Source organism: Sphaerodactylus townsendi, linkage group LG02 (genome assembly GCF_021028975.2).
Source record: "Sphaerodactylus townsendi isolate TG3544 linkage group LG02, MPM_Stown_v2.3, whole genome shotgun sequence".
Lineage (NCBI taxonomy): Eukaryota > Metazoa > Chordata > Lepidosauria > Squamata > Sphaerodactylidae > Sphaerodactylus > Sphaerodactylus townsendi.
This window is the reverse complement of record NC_059426.1, coordinates 112293284-112317192: the sequence shown is the minus strand read 5'-3', so window position 1 is coordinate 112317192 and position 23909 is coordinate 112293284. Positions and strand designations below refer to the sequence as shown.

Below are 23909 nucleotides of genomic sequence, written 5' to 3'. Positions count from 1 at the left end.
ATATTTGAGACTCCGCTTTAAAATTTAAGTTCCTTTCAGTCCAGCTCAACAATGGCAGTGCTTTCCTGTGTAGGGAGTGCATTAGGGTTCCTCCTTTGTGACTGATGTGTCCCTTCACTGTTGTACTGTCTGTTTACACTAGGGAATGGCATCCCTGTGCCACATTCTGGAAAGCCTGAAGGCCCCTACAGACTGCTCCGAGTCCCAGCCAAATTGCACTGTTGGCTGATTTCCTGGATGATGACGTACCTTGTGCCACCAGTTCTTGGCAACTGGCTCCTCATCCAGTGTTGCTGCCATCTGTGGTGACAACTATTTGCTGGGGATTCACTAAAGGAGTTCCTCTGCTCAGATGACAAAATTAAAAGGGGGGGGCTCTATCGATCCCCCAGAAGTTGCAGCAGAATTGCTCCTGCCTGGGTGGGGGAAGGCGGGAATGAGCAGAAAAGTCAAAGGAAGCAGAATACATACTGCTGTGCATTTCTTGTGCAGGCAGGAAAACAATCATGCTTCGTTCACTCTTGAAAACCACATGGCTTCTCTGATCTGCAGAGCAGTAAGTTCTGAAGAGGGAGAAACATGTGTACAATTGAGAATCTGATCTGAAGATCATGTATGCTCAACCCGAAAAGACCAAACATGTGCAAAAGGCCATTGTGTCTAAACCGGGTAGAAGGTCAACAAAATGGAAACTGTCATTTAATGTAAAATAAAACTCCATAACATTCAAATTGAGGCAAAAAAATTATTAACTTCACAACATCAATTGTGATGAAAAATTATTGTGGACAGATAATAAAAATGATAAATTGAACGTCAGTGATCACTGGTAATGAGAATAAATCTACTTGTAACATGTAAAGAAGTCTAAAGAACAGCTGTGTTTGAAACACTGCATGCCCTTGTGATCACACCACAGCTCAAAAGGATCTCCAACTTAGAAAAACTTAACTGGATCCAAAATTCAGTGGTACAGCATCTGCTTTGCTGACAAAAGGTCCCAAATTCAAACCCCATAGATTATATTAAATGTTTCTATCTTGGAGCCCAGAAAACCAGTGCTAGTCAGGATAGGCAACTCTAATAACATGACAGGTTTAGGTGTCCAGAAAAGAAAAATCAAAATGTTCAAGAGGCTGGAAAAACAGGTTACAGCATCTGAGGCTTTTTAGCTTAGAAAAGTATTATTTGGTTGTGAACTATGGTAAAGCTTTAATAGACTCATAACAACTTGCAGGGGGACATCTCATTTCCCCCTGTATCTCCTCCACCATTATTTCCATGTTCCTTTCCCTGCCAGCTTTTCTTAGCTTTCCCTTAGCTTCTCCAACTACCTTTATCTGCCCCTCTGTTTTCAGTTTTCCATCCTCCCCACCCTCTGGTAGTCTCTTCCAGTGAAAAGTATGAATAAGATACATGATGGCTACAAGTTCAGGGACAGTCCTTGCTGCATGGTGGCTGACAGTATCAGGCAGGCAGATGTGTGGCAGTTGCTACTAGCACTGGGCTTGGCCCATATGAGAAATAGCTGCTTCTGGGTCTTTTTCCTTCTCTCCTTCCCACCAGTCCACTGACCTTCATCTGCACCCCTGCCTTCAACTTTCCCTCATTTCCTTGGCCTGGCAACCTCTCCCTGGGAAAAATGTCAGAGAGCTATGCAGTGACCCACATTAGGATAGGCTGTGTATGTCAGAGATAGTAATTAATTGACAGCATCTTGTGAGCAGAATGATCACAATGATCTAAGTGACAGATCTTCCCAGAGGATGATGGTTAATGCAACTGTCAAAGGTCTAGCTGAAACTTACTGAAACCGGACAGCTGACCTTTAAGATGATTGGCTGACATCTGTATAAAGTATTTGTAGGTGTGTTAGCTTGTTGTTGGTGTGTATAAGGAGTTTCTGAGTAACATGCTGTCAGACTGTTCTCTGATTTTTGTATATACTTTGTAAATAGCTGCACTAAAGATGAAAGCCTTCATTGAAGTTAACCACTTCTGGTGTGGTCTGCTTATTTATCAAAGTATACTGCCACTGCTGTGGTCTGCTGAAGCTGAATTGCCTACCAATGTAACACACCTTACGTTGAATCAGGTCTACTCTGTGACAGTATAGTGGCCAGGTACAGTTATATGATGGCTGCTGCACAGCAACGCTGGGTAAAGTTGCATGGTGGCCAACATCACCAGTCTGAGTTATGTGGGGAGTGAGTTTTTGGTAAAAACTGCTGTGCCTTCCTCTTCCCACCAGGGGAGATGACAGTGGAGTGAGAGTTTTTCCAGAGCTGTTTCCGCTTTCCAGATAACCCAGGTATTTGCTTTACAATAAACAGTGCTTAGAAGGCCCAACAATAGAATGTGGTTGGTTAGCAACCCCCAACACTCATTAAATGTTCCACGGACATTGTTTTATTAAAACGGCAGACATTGTTTCTGTTATTTTGGAGACGTTTAATCCCCCAACTTATTTTTCTTAGATTTCAGATTTTTCTGGAACTTCCTTTAGATTTGTAAAATCCCCCCAGTCTGTCCCCAGCTCAATTCAGCATTTAAGACAGTGCGGAAAGAGACTCTGACAAATGATCCTGAATAAAGAAACAGTTATTCATACTCTAAGAAAAAAGGGTAAATGAAACAAGAAGTGATGGGATAACAAAATTAATGGTCTTTAAAAACAATAGGCAATTCATGAATGTATTATCAGATGATACAGTTACATAGCACACACCAATTTCTGGGGAATGCACTATGTCTGTTGGCTTTGTGCCCAAACATAGGCGTCTTTGAGGTATCTGGTGTGCCTCTGTTGTAAACGGAATATTCAGATGGATTTTTTAGTTTGACACCCCTGATCAACAGCATTGCTGTGTCAAACATGTGGCCCGGGGCCAGATCTGGCCTCTTGAAAGGTCTTACCAGGTCCATGAACCAGTTGAGGCAAACTGTCAGGGATGCACCTAGTTGATTGAGGTGCATTCCTAGCCTGTTGAAGCTGTTACAAAAAATATTGCCAGGAATTGTATCACATTGATTGAGATGCATTCCTAACACAATGTAATCGCTGCAAGATATATATAACCAGCCTGTTATATGTTAATGTGGGTATTCTTTCCTTTACCTTCTTTTATGACTTCTCACACTCAGTAGATAACTAGGTTTCCACTGACACTTTTGGTCCCATGGGAAGCGAGATGTTTCTGTTGTCCTGTGGGGGCAGGAGGCTCTATCTCTACCGATCACCAACTTGGGAGGCCTACGCTCTGGAATAATTCTTTCTTATGTTTCTTAGAAAAACAGGAGGGGGGGATTTATTTCTGAATAAAGCGGGTAGCAAAAGCCAGGTTCGGCAGAACTGGCTTTTCCAAGCTGGGTGCTTCGTTGCGTATCAATAAATGCTGCTGATCAACAATACAGGGTCTGTTTATTGCTTCAAGATTCTAGACCTAACTCAAACCTTCCCCTTGCTCCTGATCCGGCTTGGCGAGCCCATGGCCAGACACCCCCATCCCACTGAGGGCTCACCAGTGCGTGAGCCCATCCCATCCTGCTGCGACATTGCCAGTCCATGCACCCATCCCTGCTTGCTGCGGACTCCTCAGTCCAGGCACCCACCCCCAGCCTGCTGAGGGGTCGCCAGGTCAGGCACCCACCCCAACCTGCTGCAGGCCCCCTCTCCTCACCACAGCAGGCTCAGAGCAATCAAACCAACAATCAATTACAATAGAATCAATAATAGTAAAACATCTATTGGTAAATCCTGCTTGGCAAGTATTGGGGGGGGGGGGGAGGAAACAAAGGGGAAAGGGAGAAGGAACGCAAGGGAGGCTAGCAAGATGACACAAATTCCTTGTAAATTTCTTCCCTAAGTAGAGACAACTCAAAGAAAATAAATACCTCTAAGCTACTGCACATATTTAAAACACGCTTTGCTTTCTTATTAACTAGCTCAACAAGCATCAATTTTTCAAACACATCAACTTCTGTTTTTCTGGTGTCAAAAATAAAAAAACTCTTTCTCACATGCACATAAAATCATAACCAGAAAAACTAACAAGTGACTGAAGTCAAAGTGGACTGTAAAATAAAAGCAAGGGAAAAATAATTTGATATAGTTTGATATAGATAACTGCTATTGAATTGTGTAAGCAATTGAATCTATTTACAATTTCGCAAGAAACTGGGTTGAGTACTATATGCACACCCCTTCTGTTGCACTGGTAGCAATCCCAATCCTCTGTTACACAGTGGAGGCGTCATCTGGACTATTGGCCCAGGACGATGGAGAAACCCCAATATGGTACACAGAGTACCCTTGAGAGTAGATAGGGCTAACAAAACATTCTAAAGGAGAGAAGTCCCACTATCTATTAAAGGCAAAATGTGACACCAAACATGGAAAATCCAGAGCACCCATTTGTGTTTAGAGGCACTTGTGTGTATGTATGTCTGTGTATATATACATATATTTTTAGAACAAATATACACACACACACATATATACACACACACACACATATATACACACACATATATATTCACATATACACACACACACACACATATATACACACACACATATATACACATATACATACACACACACACACACACACACACACACACACATAAAAGTTATTGCCAACACAAGCATTTCACCCCACCCCTATCAACTCAGGGAACAAAGCATATAAAAAGACAATAATTATAGTGGCTCTGTTTAATTAAGAGTTTGATTAAAATAAACATCCCTGAATCAGAACCTGCACCAATAAGAAACAAGCAATTTAAACTCATTGCTTAAAAGCTTGTGATGCATACCTGATGCACACTGGCAAAGGAATATCAGGTATGCAAGCAGAAATTCTAAACACACACACCTATTCTGTAGTTAATTTTATCAGGCTGATTTCCTACTGGACTTAGTTCTTCTTTACTTACTTTAGTACTTTAATTCTGGGGCCTGCAGGTTCAAAATTTTAAGAGTCTATGTGGATGACACAAAATCAGTCTACTTAACCCGATTGTATCAGCAAGTGGTATAAATCCATCACCCTCGTTTCTCTTTGAGGGAAGTTGAACAAACAGCAATAAAAGGATAAAGAACAGTATATGAACCCTTTTCTTTATATCAAAGAACTCGAAATCACCGTTCAACAAGTACAACAGAATACACAAGAAGTACAAGAACACACTCACAACCAGCATGCACTTTTCACTGTATTTTTGTTTAGAACAAATAATTTTCCCATGATAACAGTACTCACAACGTTATAACATGGATTTTATAACAGTTTGCTAAACTAATCTGTTATTGTAACCTTGAGTATGGCTGGCCGCAATTTCTAAGAGAGAAGAGAAGAAAGGGGGAACCGGCTCTGAGAAGTGGGTGAAAGACCCGACAAAAGTGTCATGGTAAAAATTGTTGGGCTGGAGAAGGAGGACTGGGCCAAGAGTGGGAGGAATGTGCGGGCGCACTTTTCCACAAGAGACCCATCCAGAGACGAGCTGACAAGAGCCGTGTGCGAGGAAAGGCAGAAATAGGGAGAAAGGAAGGCAGAAGAGGAGCAGAGCGACTGGGGCCGAGGCCCAGGGGTGCACCCCGGAAGTACGCAGAGAAAGCAGACTCACCCGCCCAGGTGCCCAGATGCGGCCCCACTGCTTTAGGGTCACCCACAACCCATAAGCGGACGCCATTCACCACATGGTAGAGGAACCTCAACACAAAGTAGGCGGCAGTCACCAGCCCGGCCCAGAAGAAAAGGTCGGAACCCGAGGAAGCTTCGACGGCCTCCATGACGCAAAGGCGGCCCCAACAACTACTGAGAGAGACAGGGCGAGACTGAACTCTACCGGCTTCCGCTGGACCGGTCTCTCAGGACAGCCCCGCCCCCTCTCCGTGGCTACTGGCTGCCAGGCAGTGCATTCAATCCCATTCGCGCTTTTCATTGGCTGTTACATGGCCACGGGGGCGGCTCAAGCTCGCGCAACGCTGCTGGCGGGTGGGGGTGAAGTAGTCCGTCGCCTCTCGAGAGATTGTTTAGGGCCTTCGAAAAAGCGCCTCTGCACGCGCGTACTTGCTGGGCTGGTCCTCCGTCTCCTATTGGCGGAGGCTTCATTCATTCGCGACAAAGCGCTGCGTTCCGAGTAAGTAGCGCAATCGAGGCAGATCGATTAAAGAAGTGGGAGAATCAAGTGTGTCGCCGTGCGGAGAACGAAATCCAGGGCAAAGTGGAGCGAAGAGAGATACGAAATATGATTTGGATCAGAAGACGGGCAGGCAGGCGGTGTAGCCCACTCGGAAATTATCTGTTCTAAATATGCAGCAGCAGATGGAGAAGTGAAACAAAAGATCCCTTTGTATTCACCAAGGACAAACTAACTATTTTTATTGGAGAAAATCCTAGGTGGCTACTTCCCGGAAGGGGATGTAGTTAAGGGAATGACAAGAATGCTCGTGGGGGCGGGTAAGGAATTTGTTTGAAAACCTTTGGATATAATTAGAGTCAGAAATGCAGATTTACTTACATAGGCTCAGTTGAAATACATTCTGTGTGTTTTGTGAATGTTCAAGTCTCTTTCAACTTATGGCAGCCCTATGAATTAAAGAGCTCTAACATGTCCTGTTAAACTCCTTGCAAATGGAGCACCGTGATTTCCTTGATTGAATCAACACATCTGATGTTGTGCCTTCCCCTTTTCCTGCTGTCCTCAACTTTTCCTTCTATTATTGAGAAAAGTTGCAGTGAAATTTCAAAACAGATTCTGAAAACCTATCCTGGGCATGGAATTACAGTCCTCAGACTGAATAGTCCCTGGACCAAGATAAACTTCTTTGGGACTGAAACAACAGCCACTCAGAGTGGAATGACAGGATTGGAATTCCTGCTCTGGGACTAGAATGATGCCCCCCCCCCAAGTGGAGTGATGGTTCTCTGGAAGTAGCATAAGTGTTCTGGATCTCAAACAGCCCCCAGAGTAGAATGACAATCCCTTGGAGTTTCATAGCTATTCTGGAACTGGAAAGAGAACCCCCTCAGTGGAATGATTACCTGTTGGACCATATACATTGCTCTTGGACTGAGATGACAGCCCCGAGAGTAGAATGCCAGTCCCTTCGTCCAGATAAACTGCTCTGGGATTGAAATGAAAGCCCCCAGACTGAAAAATATTACTCTGGGACAACCCTTGGAAGCAGCATTTCTGTTATGGGCATGGAAAGACAGCCCTAGAGTGTAGTGATGGCTCCTGGGACCATCTAAACTTTTCTGGACCGGAATGGCAGCCCCCAGGGTGGAATGACAGCCCTGAGATCATATAAACTGCTCTGGGACTGAAATGATAGCCCCTCCACCCCACCCCCTCGCTAGAATGAAGGCCTTTGGGCCCAGATAAAGTAATCTAAGTAATCTGGAATGACAGACTCTAGGATTGGCATAGATATCCTGGAAGTGGAATGACAGACCCCAGAGTAGAAGGATGCAGGGGCGTACCTAGGCAAACTGGTGCCCGGGGACAAAACCTGAGTTTGGCGCCCCCCCCCCCCCGGCGTATGGGCAGCCACCCTCCCCCACCATGACCAAACAATGATTTTTTCCACCAGCTCACAAAACACCTCACACTCCCAGCAAAACATACATGGCTCTCTCCACACCAACTCTTTTCCTAATTTCCTAATCACAACAACCCTATGAGGTAGGTTGTTAGCCTGAGAAACAACTCCAAGCCAGTGCAAGTGGGTATTAAGCATGTAAATCTCTCACAAATCACCCCCAGCAAAACATTTACCAAACAAATGTCAGCATAATCTCTCACAAAACACCTCCAGTGGAATCCACCCCCAAACAGCATCACTTTCAATGGTGTTTAAACTAGGGAGCTCAGATTCTTCTTTTAAATCTACCTTAAAGGGAGAATCTGGGGTTCCCGGTTAAAACAAAATTGAAAGTTTTGAGGGTTGGAGATTCAGATGAAACAAATACCAGATTCAGCTGGAATCTGGGCAAATTTGGACAAAAAGTTTCCAATTATGTCCTGCCCAAATATGAACAAATGCAAATGCAAGGTATTTGGGTTTTTTGGGGGGTATTTTTGGTGGTTTTTGGCCTGCAGAGAGGGCATTTTTAAAGCTAGTGGCATCATCAAAAGACTGCCCTGATGATACCACCCAAGTTTGTAAGCACTGTGTGTAAGCACTGGCTGCTCCTTTTTGAAGATGGAGGCACCAGACTTTCAAGGTGGCTCCAAGAGGTCTTGGGTAATAGCATCCAAGCTTGGTGAGCTTTGCTTCTGGAGTGGGGGGGGGGGCGAGTTGAGAGAGTTCTGAGAGAACTCAGCCCGCAGGCTTTCATGTGCAGGAGCAGGGAAACAAAATAAGCCTTTTGGGGGCCCATAAAATTGAACCCCCAGAAGCAAAGGTCTCCAAACCTGGATGTTATTACCAAGAGGCCCTCCTGGAGCCACCTTGAAAGTCTGGTGCCTCTATCTTAAAAAATGTGCAGCCTGCCTACACACTCAGAAATTCCCCATTGGCTACAATGGAGCAAAATCACTGCAAAACAAAGAATCTTGGGCAAATTTCTTGGGGTGCCTGTAAGGGGTGTATTTTTAAATCTAGTGACACCAAATTTTCAGGGTATCATCTGTTAACTATTCTTATGATTCCACCCAAGTTTGGTGAAGTTATGTTCAGGGGGACCAAAGTTATGGTCCCTCAAATGGGCAGCCCCCATCTCCTGTTAGCTCCCATTGAAAACAATTGGGATGGGGGGCACCCCCTTTGGGGGTCCATAACTTTGCTGCCCCTGAACCAAACATCACCAAATTTGGGTGGTATCATCAGAACAGTCTCTGGATGGTACCCTGAAATCGTGGTGCTGCTAGCCTTAAAAATGTGCCCCCTGCAGGCCAAAACGTAAGAAAAAACTCAAAAAATTTAAAAACACACAAATGACCCTGAAATGGTGGCGCCCCCACGTGACCAAATGAGGGCCACCCGGGGACATAGGGTACCCCATGTCCCTAGGCAGGTATGCCACTGGAAGGATGGTTCCCAAAAGTGGTATGAGTTTCATAGGACTCAGATGACAGCTCCCAGAGTGAAATCACTGTTCCTTCAACTGGAAGTATTCAAGGACTTCGAATGATAGTTCCCAGAGCAGAATGATGTTTTCCTGGCACCTGAGGAACTAATCTGGGACTGGAATGACAGCCTGAATAGTGGGATAGCATTCCCAAAGACCAGATAAACTGATATGGGACTTGAATGACAGCTCCCTGAGTGGAATGACACATCCTGAAAAAATGTGGATGTTTTGGGGCTTGAATGGCATCCACCAGAATGGAAGGATTGTCCCTAAGAGTAGCACTTTTGTTCTGGGACTGGAATGGCAGTCACTGGGAATACAATAAGTGCTCTGGGACAGAAATGACAGCCCCCTGAGTGGAATTACAGTCCCTAAAATGACATAAATATTCTTGGGCTGGAATGATAGCCCCCAAAGTAGAATGGCAATCCCTGAGAATGGCACAAGTGATCTGGGATGGGAATTATAGTCCCCTGAGTAGAACAATGGTCTGTGGACCTGGAATCTGTGCTCTGGGTCTGGAATGATAGATCCCACAGTGGAATCACATTCCTTGGAACCAGATAAAGTGCTCTGGAACTATAATGTTCACTCCCAGAGTGGAATCATTGCCCTTGGGACTGGCACAAGTGTTCCGGAATTGGAGTGACAACTCCTAAAGTGGAATGACAATAGTATGGATTGCCATAAGTGTTCTTGGTCTGAAATGACAGCCACCAACGTGGAAGTACCATCCTAAGAGTAGCATAAATATTTTGGGACTAAAATGACAGCTCATCAAGTGGAATAACTGAACTTGAATGACAGCCTCTAGAGTGGAGTGACGGTTCTTTGGAGTGGCACTAGGGCTCTGGAATTGGAATGACAGCCGCAAGAGTGAAGTAACAGGCCCTTGGATGGGAATAATTGAACTTGAAAACTGAATCCCTTGGGAATAACATACTGAAATAAGAGCTCCTAAATTGTAAAAACCATCCAGGTGTGGCATGACTCTTCTGGGACTGTGAGGACATCCCGAGGTATCAAATGACAGCTCCAGAGACCAACTAAACTGGTCTGGGACTTGAATGAAAGCCTCCTGTGTGAAATTACAGTCCCTAGAAATAACATAAGTCTTCTGTATCTGGCATGACAACCCCAGAGTGGAATGGCAGTCTCTGGAAATTAATGTTCTGGGACTGGAATGACCAATCCCAGGGTAGAATGATGCTCCTTGGTAGTAGCATAATTATTCTGGGGGCTCACATGACAGTGGAATGACAATCACTAGGATTGGCATAATTATTCTGTAATTGGAATGACAGTCACCTTTGAGTAGAAAAACTGCTCTTGAATGATAGATCCCAGATGTGAAAGATGGTTCTTGGGATTAGAATCAGTGTTTTGTGACTGGAATGAAAGCCTCTGAAGTACAGTGACATACCCTACTTTTGAATTAATATTTCTGTTTCCCTAAATTAGCTTGGCCTCATTAGCTATCCTCCTTGTCAGTTGTTTGGTTTTCTTCTAGAGTCATGGAGTTTACATCAGCAGCCTCATTTTGCACTGTTGATGCATACAAATGTTGCTGTCTTCCTCCTTGCTTTTCTACCGTAATACTCCTCTGGGTCTAGGTTTGCTTCCCTCTTATCCTCTACATTCCTGTTAGGTGTCATATCCTGCCTAAGCTCCCTGGGCACTTTGCCTACTATGTTGACCACTGGGCAACTTTACCCTTCTCCATCTCCCTGTGAAAAGATCTGTCTCCTGAACAATGAGCTATTCATGTTGTTCATCCCAACCTGAATAAAAACAGTGCCAGAAAACACCTCCCCTTAAATGCCCACACTCCTGCTTACTTAACTAGTGTGTAAAAGCAAGCAAACAAGTTATCCTGCTATTGTAAAGCAACTTTAATAAGCTCTAAAACCTCCTACCATTTTCTACCCACGGCCAAAATGGCTACTTTTCTCTTTTACATAATAAGAGCCACCTCTTTTTCATTTCACCCCAGTGAGACAGCAGAATCATACTGAACTGTTATTCAATTGTGATTTCTGTCAATCAAGGCTTGGATGGCAAGGTTTTCAAAAAGTGCTGTAGCTTTAAAGATAAACCATCGCCTTTAAGTTTTCCTAAACTGGAAAGTAAAATAGGTTAAATTATTGCTATTGGAGTTGGTGGTGACTACAAAAAAAGTTTGAGAAGCACAAGAAATTGATATATTGTTATCAGATAAGGTAACAAAACTTTTTTATGTTTTTTCTGAAAGGTGTCTATCCTTGTATTATATTTTGATGTGATAACCCATTCTGATTGGTAGCCTAAGCTTTTCATGATTTCATCAAGATGGCCAAAGCTGCCTTTTCTAATTTGAGCCATAACTCGTGAGCAAAGATCTTGAGGGCATAATTTCAAACAGTTCCAATGAAGAGGAAAAATGGGAGGTGTCTCAGGAAACCAGGATGGCTGTCTAAAGAACTTTCAATTGAGCTAAGATTTAGAAAGGGCATGCACAAGAAGTGGAAAAGGGAAAATTCAAATCAAATAAGCAGGATGTGTAGGGAGAAAGTCAGAAAAGCTAAAGCTTGCCAGAGAGGTTAAAAACAACAAAAAAGCCTTTTTTGGTTATGTCCATAGAAAAAGGAAGAAAAATGATAGGATAGAGTCACTGCATGGAGAAGATGGTAAAATGCTAAAAGGGGATGGAGAGAAGGCGGAACTATTCAACACCTTCTTTGCCTCAGTCTTTTTCCAAAAAGGAAATGGTGCACATCCAGGAGAAAATGAAACAGAAGATACAGTAGGAGAAATTCAGCATAAAATAAATAAAGAGGTAGTGCAGGAATACCTGGCTACTTCAAATAAATTCAAATCTCCAGGGCCTGATGAATTGCATCGCAGGAAATTAAAAGAACTGGCAGAAGTAATCTCAGAACCATTTGCTATAATCTTTGAGAACTGGAGAACAGGAGAAGTCCCAGTGGAGGAGGGCTAATGTTATCCCCATCTTCAAAAAAGGGGGAAAGGAGACTCCTAATAATTAACGTCCAGTCAGCCTGACATCAATTCCAGGGAAGATTCTGGAGCAGATCATTAGACAGACGATCTGCCAACACTTAGAAGGGAATACTGTGACCACAAAAAGTCAGCATGGGTTTCTGAAAAACACGTCATGACAGACCAATCTTATATCTTTTTTTGATTGGTAGATGAAGGGAATGGTGTGGATGTAGCATACCTTGATTTTAGTGAAGCTTTTGACAAGGTGCCCCAAAATATCCTTCAAGTAAGCTAGTGAAATGTGGACTAGATAATGCTACTATTAGATGGATTTGTAATTGGCTGACTGATTGAACTCAAAGGGTGCTAATTAATGGCTAATTTTCATCCTGGAAAGAAATGACTAGTGGGGTGCCACAGGGTTCTGCCTTGGGCCCAGTGCTATTCAATATTTTTATCAATGACTTGGATGATGGAATAGAGGTCATGCTAATCAAATTTGCAGATTACACCAAATTAGAAGGGGTAGCTAGTACCTCAGAGGATTGAGTCAGAATTCAAATGACCTGCACAGATTAGAGAGCTGGGCCAAAACAAACAAAATGAATTTCAACAGAGATAAATGTAAGATAGTACACTTAGACAGAAAAAATGAAATGCACAGATATAGGATGGGTGACACCTGGCTTGACAACACTACACAAGAAAGCGATCTGGGAGTCTTAGTAGACCATAAACTAAACATGAGTCAGCAGTGAGATGCGGCGGCCAAGAAAGCCAATGCAATTTTGGGTTGTATCAATAGGAGTATAGTGTTTAGATTGAGGAATGTAATTGTACCTCTCTATTCTGCATTGGTTAGACCTCACCTGGAATATTGTGTACAGTTCTGGGCACCACAATTCAAGAAGTATATTGACAACCTAGAACAGGTCCGGCGGAGGGCAACAAAAATGGTAAAAGATCTGGAGTCCATGCTCTATGAAGAAGGCTTAGGGAGCTGGGGATGTTTAGTCTGGAGAAGTGAGGGTTAAGGGGAGACATGATAGCTATGTTTAAATAATTTAAGGGATGCCATGTCAAAGAGGGAGCAAGCTTGTTTTCTGCTGCCTCAGAGACTAGGACAAGGAGTAATGGATTCAAGGCGAAGGAAAAGAGATTCCTCCTAAACATTAGGAAGAACTTCCTGACTGCCAGGGCTGTTGAACAATGGAATTCACTGCCTTGGAGAGTTGTGGACTCTCCTTCTTAGGAGGTTTTTAAACAGAGGCTGGATAAACATATTTCGAGAGTGCTCTGACTGGGTTTTCCTGCATTGCAGGGGGTTGGACTCAATAGCCCTTGGGGTCTCTTCCAACTCTATGATTTTTTGATTCTACCAATTTCAAATTATAAAGAACTGTAAAGCCAATACATTCCTCTACAAATAACCAATATTAATAATGTCTCTATCCATCACTAATGTGATCACAGCAAAAAATCACAGATTTACTGTTTCACCTGATCTAAATAGTCAACTGAAGTATATCAGTTAATTGTAGCTTCTGTTTTTGCTTTTTCAATGAGCTGTGGCATGAAGAAATTCATTCTGATATGCCACAGTTAGGTGCATGAAAAAATATTCTTTTTATCCAATGCAACTGGATGATAGGTAACTTTGTGCTACAGAAAAGAAAGATACTTTAGTTTTGTGAGTTTATCAACTGTTCAAAATACATATTTTTCATATCTTACATTATCATTTCTCAACTGATAACTTCCAATATTTTCCAACTATTTTTAATTTTATTTATTTATTTATTTTATATACCGCCCTCCCCCGAGGGGCTCAGAGCGGTGTCCAGCCATTATATATCTAACATTTAAAATCAGCTAAAAACAAACAATCCCCACTAATTAAGGAATAATAAATTGCATAAATTACATAAATGTCAGATGGCATCAGAAGTTCCCCCCTCCTCCTTCCTTGCGCCCACAGGAGGCCAGATGTTTCTATATAGCAAGTTTCCGATGTTATCCCAGCTAGCCGAATGCCTGGCAGAATAGGTCCGTTTTACAGGCCCTGCGGAAACTCTGTATGTCTCACAGGGCCCTGATCTCACTTGGGAGCCTGTTCCACCAGGTAGGGGCCAGAGCTGTAAAGACCCTGGCCCTTGTAGAGGCCAGCCGGATCGCTTTTGGGCCAGGGATCACCAGCAGGTCCGCCTTCAAGGAGCGGAGGGGCCTAAAGGAACAGTACAGAGAGAGACAGTCCCTTAGATATGCTGGTTCAAGGCCGCAAATGGCTTTAAAGGTCAAAACTAAGACTTTAAACATGACCCGGTACTCAATTAATGAAATCATCTTCTGAGTCGTCGGGCTCAATTACAAAGGTCACATGTGTGACTTTTTCCTTCTAACAAGTGTTTGTCCAGCCACTGCTTGAAGACTTTCAAACGCTTAAAGCAAGCAATAATGTGTTGTCCCCCCACCACCCACCCAACCTTCTGTTCTCCAGCTTGAACATTCCCAAGTCCCTCAGCCTTTCCTTGTAGGACTTGGTGTCCAGGCCCCTGATCATCCTTGTTGCTCTCCTCTGCACCAGGTCCATTCTGTCCCCATCCTTTTTGAAGTGAGGCCTGAAGAACTGCACAAAGTACTTCAAAAGTAGCTGACCAATGCAGCCCATAGGGCAGGCATGAGCAGTTTAGCTGTCAACAGGAATGTACATGCTTGCACGATAACATCACTAAAATTGCAGTTGGTGTGGGTGGTTCGTGCATCCAGTCAATGACAAGTTTGCCTTCTCTGTCTGTCATCCACCCGTAATCTTTTGGGCTAGGTAATTTGACTGGCTTTGCAAACTACATTCCAAATTCCTGCCTAAGTTTGTGAAATCCTTGCATGCTGGCTGCTGGTTAAACTCTGCCTCTCCATTCTTCATACCAAAAATGTCCATAGTGAAGTTCATTTACAAAGGTAATGTAGGTATTTGAAACATAGATTTGAGAGGTGAATTGCTGTATCTACTCAAACAACCCTAAAGAGATTTCCTATATCAGTGATGGTGAACCTTTTTGAGACCGAGTGCCCAAATTGCAACCCAAAACCCACATTTACCGCAAAGGGCCAATGCAGCAATTTAACCTCAAGCAGGGGCCAGCCTGCTGTAGCCTCCAGCAAGTCCCACATGCACCGCTCTGCACCTCTCTAGCATCTCTGCTGCCTCTGCCCCCGCACCCCCCCCGGGCAGCAGCCACCTGGAGCACAGGCACGAGGCCTGCCAGCCGAATCCTCCCTGCTAGCTGAGGTGCACACACATCAAGTCCAGCAGCCCAGGCCAGCCAAGATGTGGGGAAGCAATCCCCCCCCCCATGAGCTCTGTGTGAACGTGCCCACAGAGAGGGCTCTGAGTGCCATTTCTGGCACCCGTGCCATAGGTTTGCCACCACTGTCCTATATCTTCCCTAGTTGACTTAATGTATCCTGACAGTTCTTGACTGTTCTCAGTAGTTTCAAGGGCGTTAACTCACCTTGACCTGCAAAAGCACTCACAGTATCATAGCCAGTGAAGGCATGTGGTCCAAACAAAGCAACAGGCACATTCTGTCCAAGGGAAGTTCTAAGTTACTTTATGTCAGTAAACCTTATGTGACTTATTGTTACAGATTTAACAAACATGGGTATGTTATTTCACTTGCAAATCCTAGGCACAGTATGAGTCAATTTGTGTTGATTCCAGTACCAAAGGCTGTCATTCCACTGTCTTCCTAGTCACAGGCCAGTGTGTCTGGTCCCAGGGACTGAATTCCACTGCAGAAGATGTCCGTTTTTGTTCTGTGCAATGCATCTAGTCTCAGGGACTATAATTCCATTATAGAATTACCCAAATTGGTGGTCTGCAAATATACAGAGTTAAGAAAATAAAGAGTGGAATGAATTTGTCATGGGCCAACCGCTGGAATGAGGAGTTCTCAGGGGAAGGACAAGGCATAGCCAGAGCCCCAACAGGGTAAGCTCAGGGCCCCAGCAGGATGGTCTTGAACACAGGCTAGCCAGGGCTCTGAGTCCAAAGTGCCTTCAGCAGCAGCCCATTTCCTTGACCTGGACCCAGCTGAGGTTCCTCAGGCAGTTAGTTCACCTGAGCCAGCTGATGGACTGACGCCAACAGTGATGCGGAAAAGAACTGCAGGCTAAAAGGAGAAGGGCTTGGTTGCTGACTTGACAGAGGTGCTGCTTCAGAAGACATTGAGTCCTCACAGGAGGAAGATTAATCTGTTAGGATCTATAACAGGGCTGTCTGCAAGACACACAGGTGTGGACACAACTGTGTTACTTGACTACTGCTTGCTGGCACTCCCTTTTCTCCTATAGCTTCTGACCTTTGGAACAAATCCACTGGATATTGACCTTCTTATGTGACACCCACAGATGTAATATGGCAATACTCGGCTCTCTGACCTCCTGGAACTGTCTCTGATATAAGTTCTCTATGGCATGGATATCTGCTCTTCCTCCCTCTGACTCCTGACAAGTGAAGCTGCGGTAACCCCATACCTCTGGCCAGCAGCCTAGAATCAGTATAGAATTGGCTCGGGGTGGTCCAATAGACCAAGGAGCAATGGATGACCAGCTCAAATTGACACTTGGATCACTTTGGGTGCATGGATAGAACTAAACACATGTAGGTACAGTACAGTCCCTAACTTGTAGGGTGAAATGTATCCTGTGGTGATGATGAGTTTGCCTCCTGAAAACAAAGTGTTGATAAGATTATCAGAGCGTGCTGCGTGTTCCCACAGACATCAGGATGGCAGTGTCTGGTCTCAAAAAGACACATTAAGCAGCTGAGTGTGAATCCAATTCCTTATGAAATGGTTTCAAGGCCAGGCAAAATATTGATGGTCTTCTCTGTTAAGGCATGGGTGTCATAAGGGGTATATTAGTAATAGCTCTTTTCAAGAGGCATTCTCAGAGGGGAATAAATGATATCAGTCCTGATTAGATTAGTAGTTCCTCATATCGGAGACCCATTGTACTAATGCTTGCATTCCATTAAGGGTGAGTGACAAAGTTGTCTTTTGCCTGGGTTCCATTTTGTCCCTGCTGGAGCCATGTTGAACCAAAGCCTTCACTATACACACACATAGAGGAATGTTAACATTTTCATAACTACCTCTTAGGATCATGGAAGTGATCTGACCACTAACAGTAGGGGATGATATCCCAGTCCCAGTGCAGTACATCTGGTCCCAGGGACTGTCATTCCACCTCAGGGAATTTCTTTCCAATCACAGAGTACTGATTCCATTCCCAGGGGCCATCTTTCCACTAGAGGGATTGTCATTCTGGTCCCAAAGCTCAGTGTTTGGTCCTAAGTGCCATCATTTCATAAACAGGTTGCTCCCTACACAGCTGCAATCTTCACTGAAGCCACTGCCTTAGGCCAGCAAGGAGAACTCAAGTGGGCCAGCTTCAATGTGCGTCAAGGTGAGGGGAAAGCTTTAAAAATCTTCTAATGCAATATGCCATCATGTGTCAATAATGTCCTTCAGCTGTCCACATGGCAATCAGGCTAGTAGTAAATAAGTGGACAGGGATTCCCCACAGAAGTCAGTGGGGAATCGTTTGAATCTTCCTGTACCTCTCAGGGTCAGTGTTCCACATGCACGCGGGCGCGCGCACACACACACACACACACACACACACACACACACACACACACACACACACACACACACACACACACAGAGCTTTAAAAGGAAAATACAGTGTGAAAGTGCTAAATTAGGATTTATCAAGAGCTTGAACACTTATCTTTTCTCCTTACCTAAAAGGTCCACTATTTCAAGATACTGCTTGATTCTTCATCATGCTGTAGACCAGGAAACCTTTCTCTCACCTTTCATTGGTCGATTCCCCACCGAAAAAATGAATATAGATACAAACCAGTTTGGGAAAAAACGGGATCTTTTGAGCACAGTTTCAGCGTCCCCACTGCAGCCTCTGCTCCACAAATGATCCTTGTTTTCAGAAACGCAGCAGCAACGAAGGATTCCCCACTGAGGCAGATTGAACATGCGATCTGCTCAGAGGCTATCCTGATTGGCTGTTGTGTTGGGGTGGGAATTTTTTTTAAATTTTCAAACTTCCAGATCCATGTCTCTGCGAGCATGCACAGAATGACCCTATGCAGAAATGAAGAAACGGGCTATTAAAGCAAAGCCCTGTTTCCACGCGCCTCCATGTAGTTGGATCCACGTCGATATGACATGTAGCATTGCTTTGTATTGCCTTCTACTCAGTCAATCAGTCAAAACTGGCCTCATTTTGCTTTGTATCCATGTGGATCTCTGGTCTGCAAAATTTAAAAAAAGGCTGCATGAGCATCGTGCACAACCCACTGCGTTTTCATTGGATGGGAGGCTCCACGTCACTACCAGTGGCGGGAAAAACAAATCCAGATTCTATTTAAACTTAATGATCGAAACCAACATAAAACGCATACATCAAGTTAAAAGGGGTGTCTCTAATTCTAAAAAGATGTCTCTATGTTACCAACTCAAGTCAAGAAAGCCCTAACAGTGCAACCCTAAGGAGCGTTAGTCCGGTCCAGAGGCGGAGCTTTCATGGGGACATCTGAGAAAAAATGGCTGCCGTTCAGTCATGTGGGGGGGGGGCTTAAAATTGCCCCCCACACTTCTAGCCTGGGCTGGGTGCGATGTGTGTGGGCCATGCGGGGCAGGCCTCGGCTGGTCTGGTGGGCATGCTCTGTGCTGTTGCCCGAGGGCTGAGGCAGAGGGGGCGCAGTGTGCACAGGCTCTGGAGCAGAGGCCGAGCGCAAGTGGGAAGGAAGCAGTGTGGGCTGGCTTCACCTGGAACCTGGAGGCTTCACAGGCTGGCTAATGAGCAGGCGCTGCTGGCCACCGGGCTGAGTGAGTGCCGGGTAGGGGGGCGGGGGTGAGCCTTGCATCCTTGAGCAGGTGCAGAGTGAGTGCCCCCTCCTAGGGCTTGAGCCTGGGCTGGGGAGAAGGGCAGGCGTCGGGCATTTCCAACTCTGACTTGGCGGGGGGTGTTGCATCCGAGTGGGGGGGTTTCTTAGTAGCGCCCCACACGGAGGAGGAGGCCCAGTGCGCCCTGGCAGCCCCCTCCCTCACTTCCCTGGCCTGCTGCTGGTGAGTGGGGGCTGGGGGAGTGGAGTGGGAGGTTCCAGTTCTCCACATGGGAGTAGAGGAAGTGCCAGGAGCTCCACTGCTGGGTTCTTTCTCTCTTCTCTCTTGCTTTCTTTCTTTCTCTCCCTCCCTTCCTTCCTCTCTTCCTCTCCTTCTTCCCCCTTCTTCCACCCTCTCTTCTTCCCCCCTCTCTCTTTCTTTCAGATCTCATTCCCTCCCCCGTGTCCTTGCATGTCCCAGTTCATAGCAGGACCCAGTATTCTGTGGATTCTTTGCCAAAGACATCTCCATTGCCTTTTTTCATTTATAACCATTTATAGAATAATATCACTGCCTTTATCACACTCCTGTGGATGAGCTTTGGACACTCAAGCCTTGTCTTAAGTTGTTACAATGCTTGATGAAAATGTGAACGGAGGATATTTTTATAAACATATATGCACAATTTAGGAAAAAATGTTTTCATGTTCCAAGAGTGTCATTATGGTCATGGTGTCTGGCTGTAGTGATTAAGATGCCTGGTTTTGATGCTAGAGTAGTCCTTTTAAAAGGCTCTTAGAATGATGATTCTTAATAAATATATCGATTGGAGGCAGGCCAGAAAAAAAAGAAAAGGGTGAGCCTTGTAGCAGCATGGAGGACTCACACACATTTGCTGTGCAATCCTTGGCATATATGCTCAGCAGGAAATCTCGTTAGCCCAGCCCCTAGATGGTCAGGCTAGCCCAAGGAGTTGAACTGGATGGCCCTGGTGGTCTCTTCAAACTCTAGGATTCTGTGATTCATGGAGGGTGCTAAGGCAGATTGGGACGTCACCACAGCTCCCGGCCACTTGCTAGTTGGCTTTTGGGAAGCATCATCTTGCTTGTTGTAGGAATGCATTTTGAAAATGTTTATTTCCGCTGTGTGGTATGGACCATTGCTGTGTTCAGATGTGATAGTGATTTTGAGATGACCTGGTGCAATCCTTGGTTGGATCCAGTGCAGGCTGTGCTTGTAAGCACTCAACTATGAAATGTCACTTTTCCTGCCTCTAATTTGAATGGGTTTCTGGGGTCGCTGCTGTTGGGCATCCTGTTTTCAGGCCCGAGTCCAGCACAATGTATTGTTGGCATTGCATAAATCTTTTTATTTTATTCTGAGTATTACAAGAGAAGTTATTTTGTAAAGATTGTGAGTTCATGTTAGTAAGTGCCTTATAAGAGAACATAAGAACATAAGAACAAGCCTGCTGGATCAGACCAGAGTCCATCTAGTCCAGCTCTCTGCTACTTGCAGTGGATCACCAGATGCCTTTGGGAGCTCTCACATGCAGGATGTGAAAGCAATGGCCTTCTGCTGCTGCTGCTCCTGATCACCTGGTCTGCTAAGGCATTTCCAACCTCAGATCAAGGAGGATCAAGATTGGTAGCAACATATCGACTTCTCCACCATAAATCTGTCCAAGCCCTTTTTAAACCTATCCAGGTTAGTGGCCATCACCACCTCCTGTGGCAGCATATTCCAAACACCAATCACATGTTGCGTAGTGTGAAATATAAATATAAAAGGCCTTATATTGTCAGTATTAAAATTCAATGTGTGCAACTACTGTGAAAAACATGACTTGAAATTTGTCTCTGTCTTTTCCCTCCCTCTTTTCCTTCTTGGCTCTGTGCTATGTTTCCAGTGCTGGGGGGGCAAGTGGGGATGCTGAATATAACACCATAAAATGTTTTCACAGCAGAAATAAAACATTTTGAAAGCATTTTAAGTCATATGATACTTAAAACACTTTAAAGTGCTATAAAAGTTGTTAACCATTTGGAAAGCATTGTGAAAATGTGTTCAGATGTGATGGTGACTTTGAGATGACCTGATGCAAAAAATCGTTCTTTAGTCTTGGTGGGGGAGGGCGGCCGTCCAAAAGGGTGGGGGAGATGGAAAACTCAGATTTTGTCCCAGGCTCCATTTTTCCTAGCTATGCCTCTGCTCCGGTCTAAGCCTAATTGTTTCAATTAACTTAGACTGGAGTACATCTGAGGACTGCCCTGTAAAAGGCAAAAAGGCATCCTTCAAGAAATGGGAGGTTTTTGCAAAAGAGGCTCTGGCAAAATGAATATAACTTGACAGTAAGGTGAGCAAAACGAGCATCTGGGCTTCAGCTTACTAAAAACATTGTAATCAGTAGTGGGATTCAGCAGGTACATACCACTTCGGCAGAACCGGTTGTTAAAATGGTGCTTGTAAACAACCAGTTGTTAAATTATTTGAATCCCACCACCGGCACTGGTTGTTAAATTATTTGAATCCCATCACTGATTGAAATGATTAACTCTTGAGATCTCAGTAGTGCAGGCCCCTCTGAACGCTCTGCAGGGGTATTCTATGATCCAGTTACATTAATCAGTTGTGGACACCACCCCCAGTGAACTGACAGTTCAAGAATCACCTGGAAGACTTTGAACCCTGTCAGTAGCACCTTACAATGTTCTGGAGCCACTGCAAGAAATTGTCCCAGAATCGCAGGATCAGAGACAAAGGAGGGCCATACAGAGACTGGGACTCAGTAAGAGAAGACAGAACAAGCACCCTGCGATTTGCCTCTGTCCAGTCTTTCCCAGAAACAGTTGTTCATATTATTTTCCCTAAATAGAGATGTTAGTTTTGCCATGTCTGAATATTTTGTGACTTTCAAAATCCTCCATTGTAGTTATTTTATTGTCTCTCCATTCTTGTGCATATAGAGTCCTTGCTGCAGTAGTCATTTACATAAATAGCAAACTGTACTGATTTGGAATATCATCTTTCATGAGTCTCAACAAAAATGCCTAAGGTTTTTTTCACAATTGTTCTCTTCAGAATCTTTTGTATTTCTTTTAATATTATGTCCCAAAAGAATTTAACCTCTTTACACTTCCACCACATATAAAAGAAAGGCCCTTCTTGTTGTTGGCATTTCCAGCATCTGTTAGGCATACCTTTATACATCTTTGCCATTTTTTTGTGTCAAAAACCATCCATACATCATTTTATAATAATTTTCATTCAAGTTATATCATGCTGTGAACTTAAAAATGTTCTTGCACAGTTTCTCCTACTGTTCCATCTGTAGGTTCTATCCCATTTAATCATTACAGACTTAACCACCTCATCTTCTGTATCCCATATCAGTAAGATCTTCTGCATTTTAGTAATCAGTTTATCATCATTTGTACAAAAGTTACACTCTGCCATTTGTGTGGTAAAACTCATATTTTTGTAATGAGCTTTGTGGTCTGTTTCTTCTGCTGTCAGCTGTTCGGCTCTGTGAAAAAAAATTATCAAATCTTTCCATCTCTCTGCTCTGCATTTTTTTTGTTGTTTCAGGAGATTTACTTCATTACATAAGAACATAAGAACAAGCCAGCTGGATCAAACCAGAGTCCATCTAGTCCAGCTCTCTGCAACTCTCAGTGGCCCACCAGGTGCCTTTGGGAGCTCACATGCAGGATGTGAAAGCAATGGCCTTCTGCGGCTGTTGCTCCTGATCACCTGGTCTGTTAAGGCATTTGCAATCTCAAATCAAAGAGGATCAAGATTGGTAGCCATAAATCGACTTCTCCTCCATTAATCTGTCCAAGCCCCCTTTAAAGCTATCCAGGTTAGTGGCCATCACCACCTCCTGTGGCAGCATATTCCAAACACCAATCACACGTTGCATGAAGAAGTGTTTCCTTTTATTAGTCCTAATTCTTCCCCCTAGCATTTTCAATGAATGCCCCCTGGTTCTAGTATTGTGAGAGAGAAAAATTTCTCTCTGTCAACATTTTCTACCCCATGCATAATTTTATAGACTTCAATCATATCCCCCCTCAGCCGCCTCCTCTCCAAACTAAAGAGTCCCAAATGCTGCAGCCTCTCCTCTTAGGGAAGGTGCTCCTGTCCTTCAATCATCCTTGTTGCCCTTCTCTGCCCTTTTTCTATCTCCTCAATATCCTTTTTGAGATGCGGCGACCAGAACTGGACACAGTACTCCAAGTGTGGTCGCACCACTGCTTTATATAAGGGCATGACAATCTTTGCAGTTTTATTCTCAATTCCTTTCCTAATTATCCCCAGCATAGAGTTTGCCTTTTTCACAGCTGCCATGCATTGAGTTGACATTCCCATGGAACTATCAACTAAGACGCCCAAATCCCTTTCCTGGTCTGTGACTGATAGCACTGACCCCTGTAGCGTGTATGTGAAGTTTGGATTTTTTGCCCCTATGTGCATCACTTTGCATTTTGCTACATTGAACTGCATTTGCCATTTCTTAGCCCTCTCACCTAATTTATCAAGGTCCGCTTGGAGCTCTTCGCAATCCTTTGTGGTTCTCACCACCCTACATAATTTGGTATCATCTGCAAACTTGGCCACCACGCTACCCACCATCAAAGACTTGATCTCATTCATTCTGTCTCTTTGACTCTCTCTTTCTGGAAGCAGCTAAGTTTTTATGACACAGCAATACACAGCAATACAAAGCTCTCACCTCCTTCTCAGACCCTCTGTCTGTCTCTCTGGCTCTTCTTCTCTGCTTGCATATGTAAATATTGTGCAGCAACAGCCAATCAAATCATCAAATTCTTGTAAATTCAAAAACAAGTGTATCTCTCCTTTATGTTCTCACAGATGGTATTTTAGAATAGAATAGAATAGAATAGAATAGAATAGAATAGAATAGAATAGA

At 44.1% G+C, this 23909-nt stretch overlaps 1 protein-coding gene across 9 annotated transcripts in view; it reads right to left on the bottom strand.

Annotated features, from left to right (window-relative positions):
* HSD17B12 (hydroxysteroid 17-beta dehydrogenase 12) overlaps positions 1-23909 on the bottom strand; it is a 267862-nt gene that overhangs the window by 84272 nt on the left and 159681 nt on the right. The window contains exon 1 of one of the 9 annotated variants that reach the window (XM_048483645.1): positions 5629-5874. The exons of the other annotated variants lie outside the window; for them this stretch is intronic. Within the exon in view, the coding sequence (XP_048339602.1) occupies positions 5629-5794 (166 nt within the window). The 5' untranslated portion in view covers positions 5795-5874. Of the gene's footprint in view, positions 1-5628; positions 5875-23909 lie in introns of those variants that run through there. 9 annotated transcript variants of the gene reach the window in all.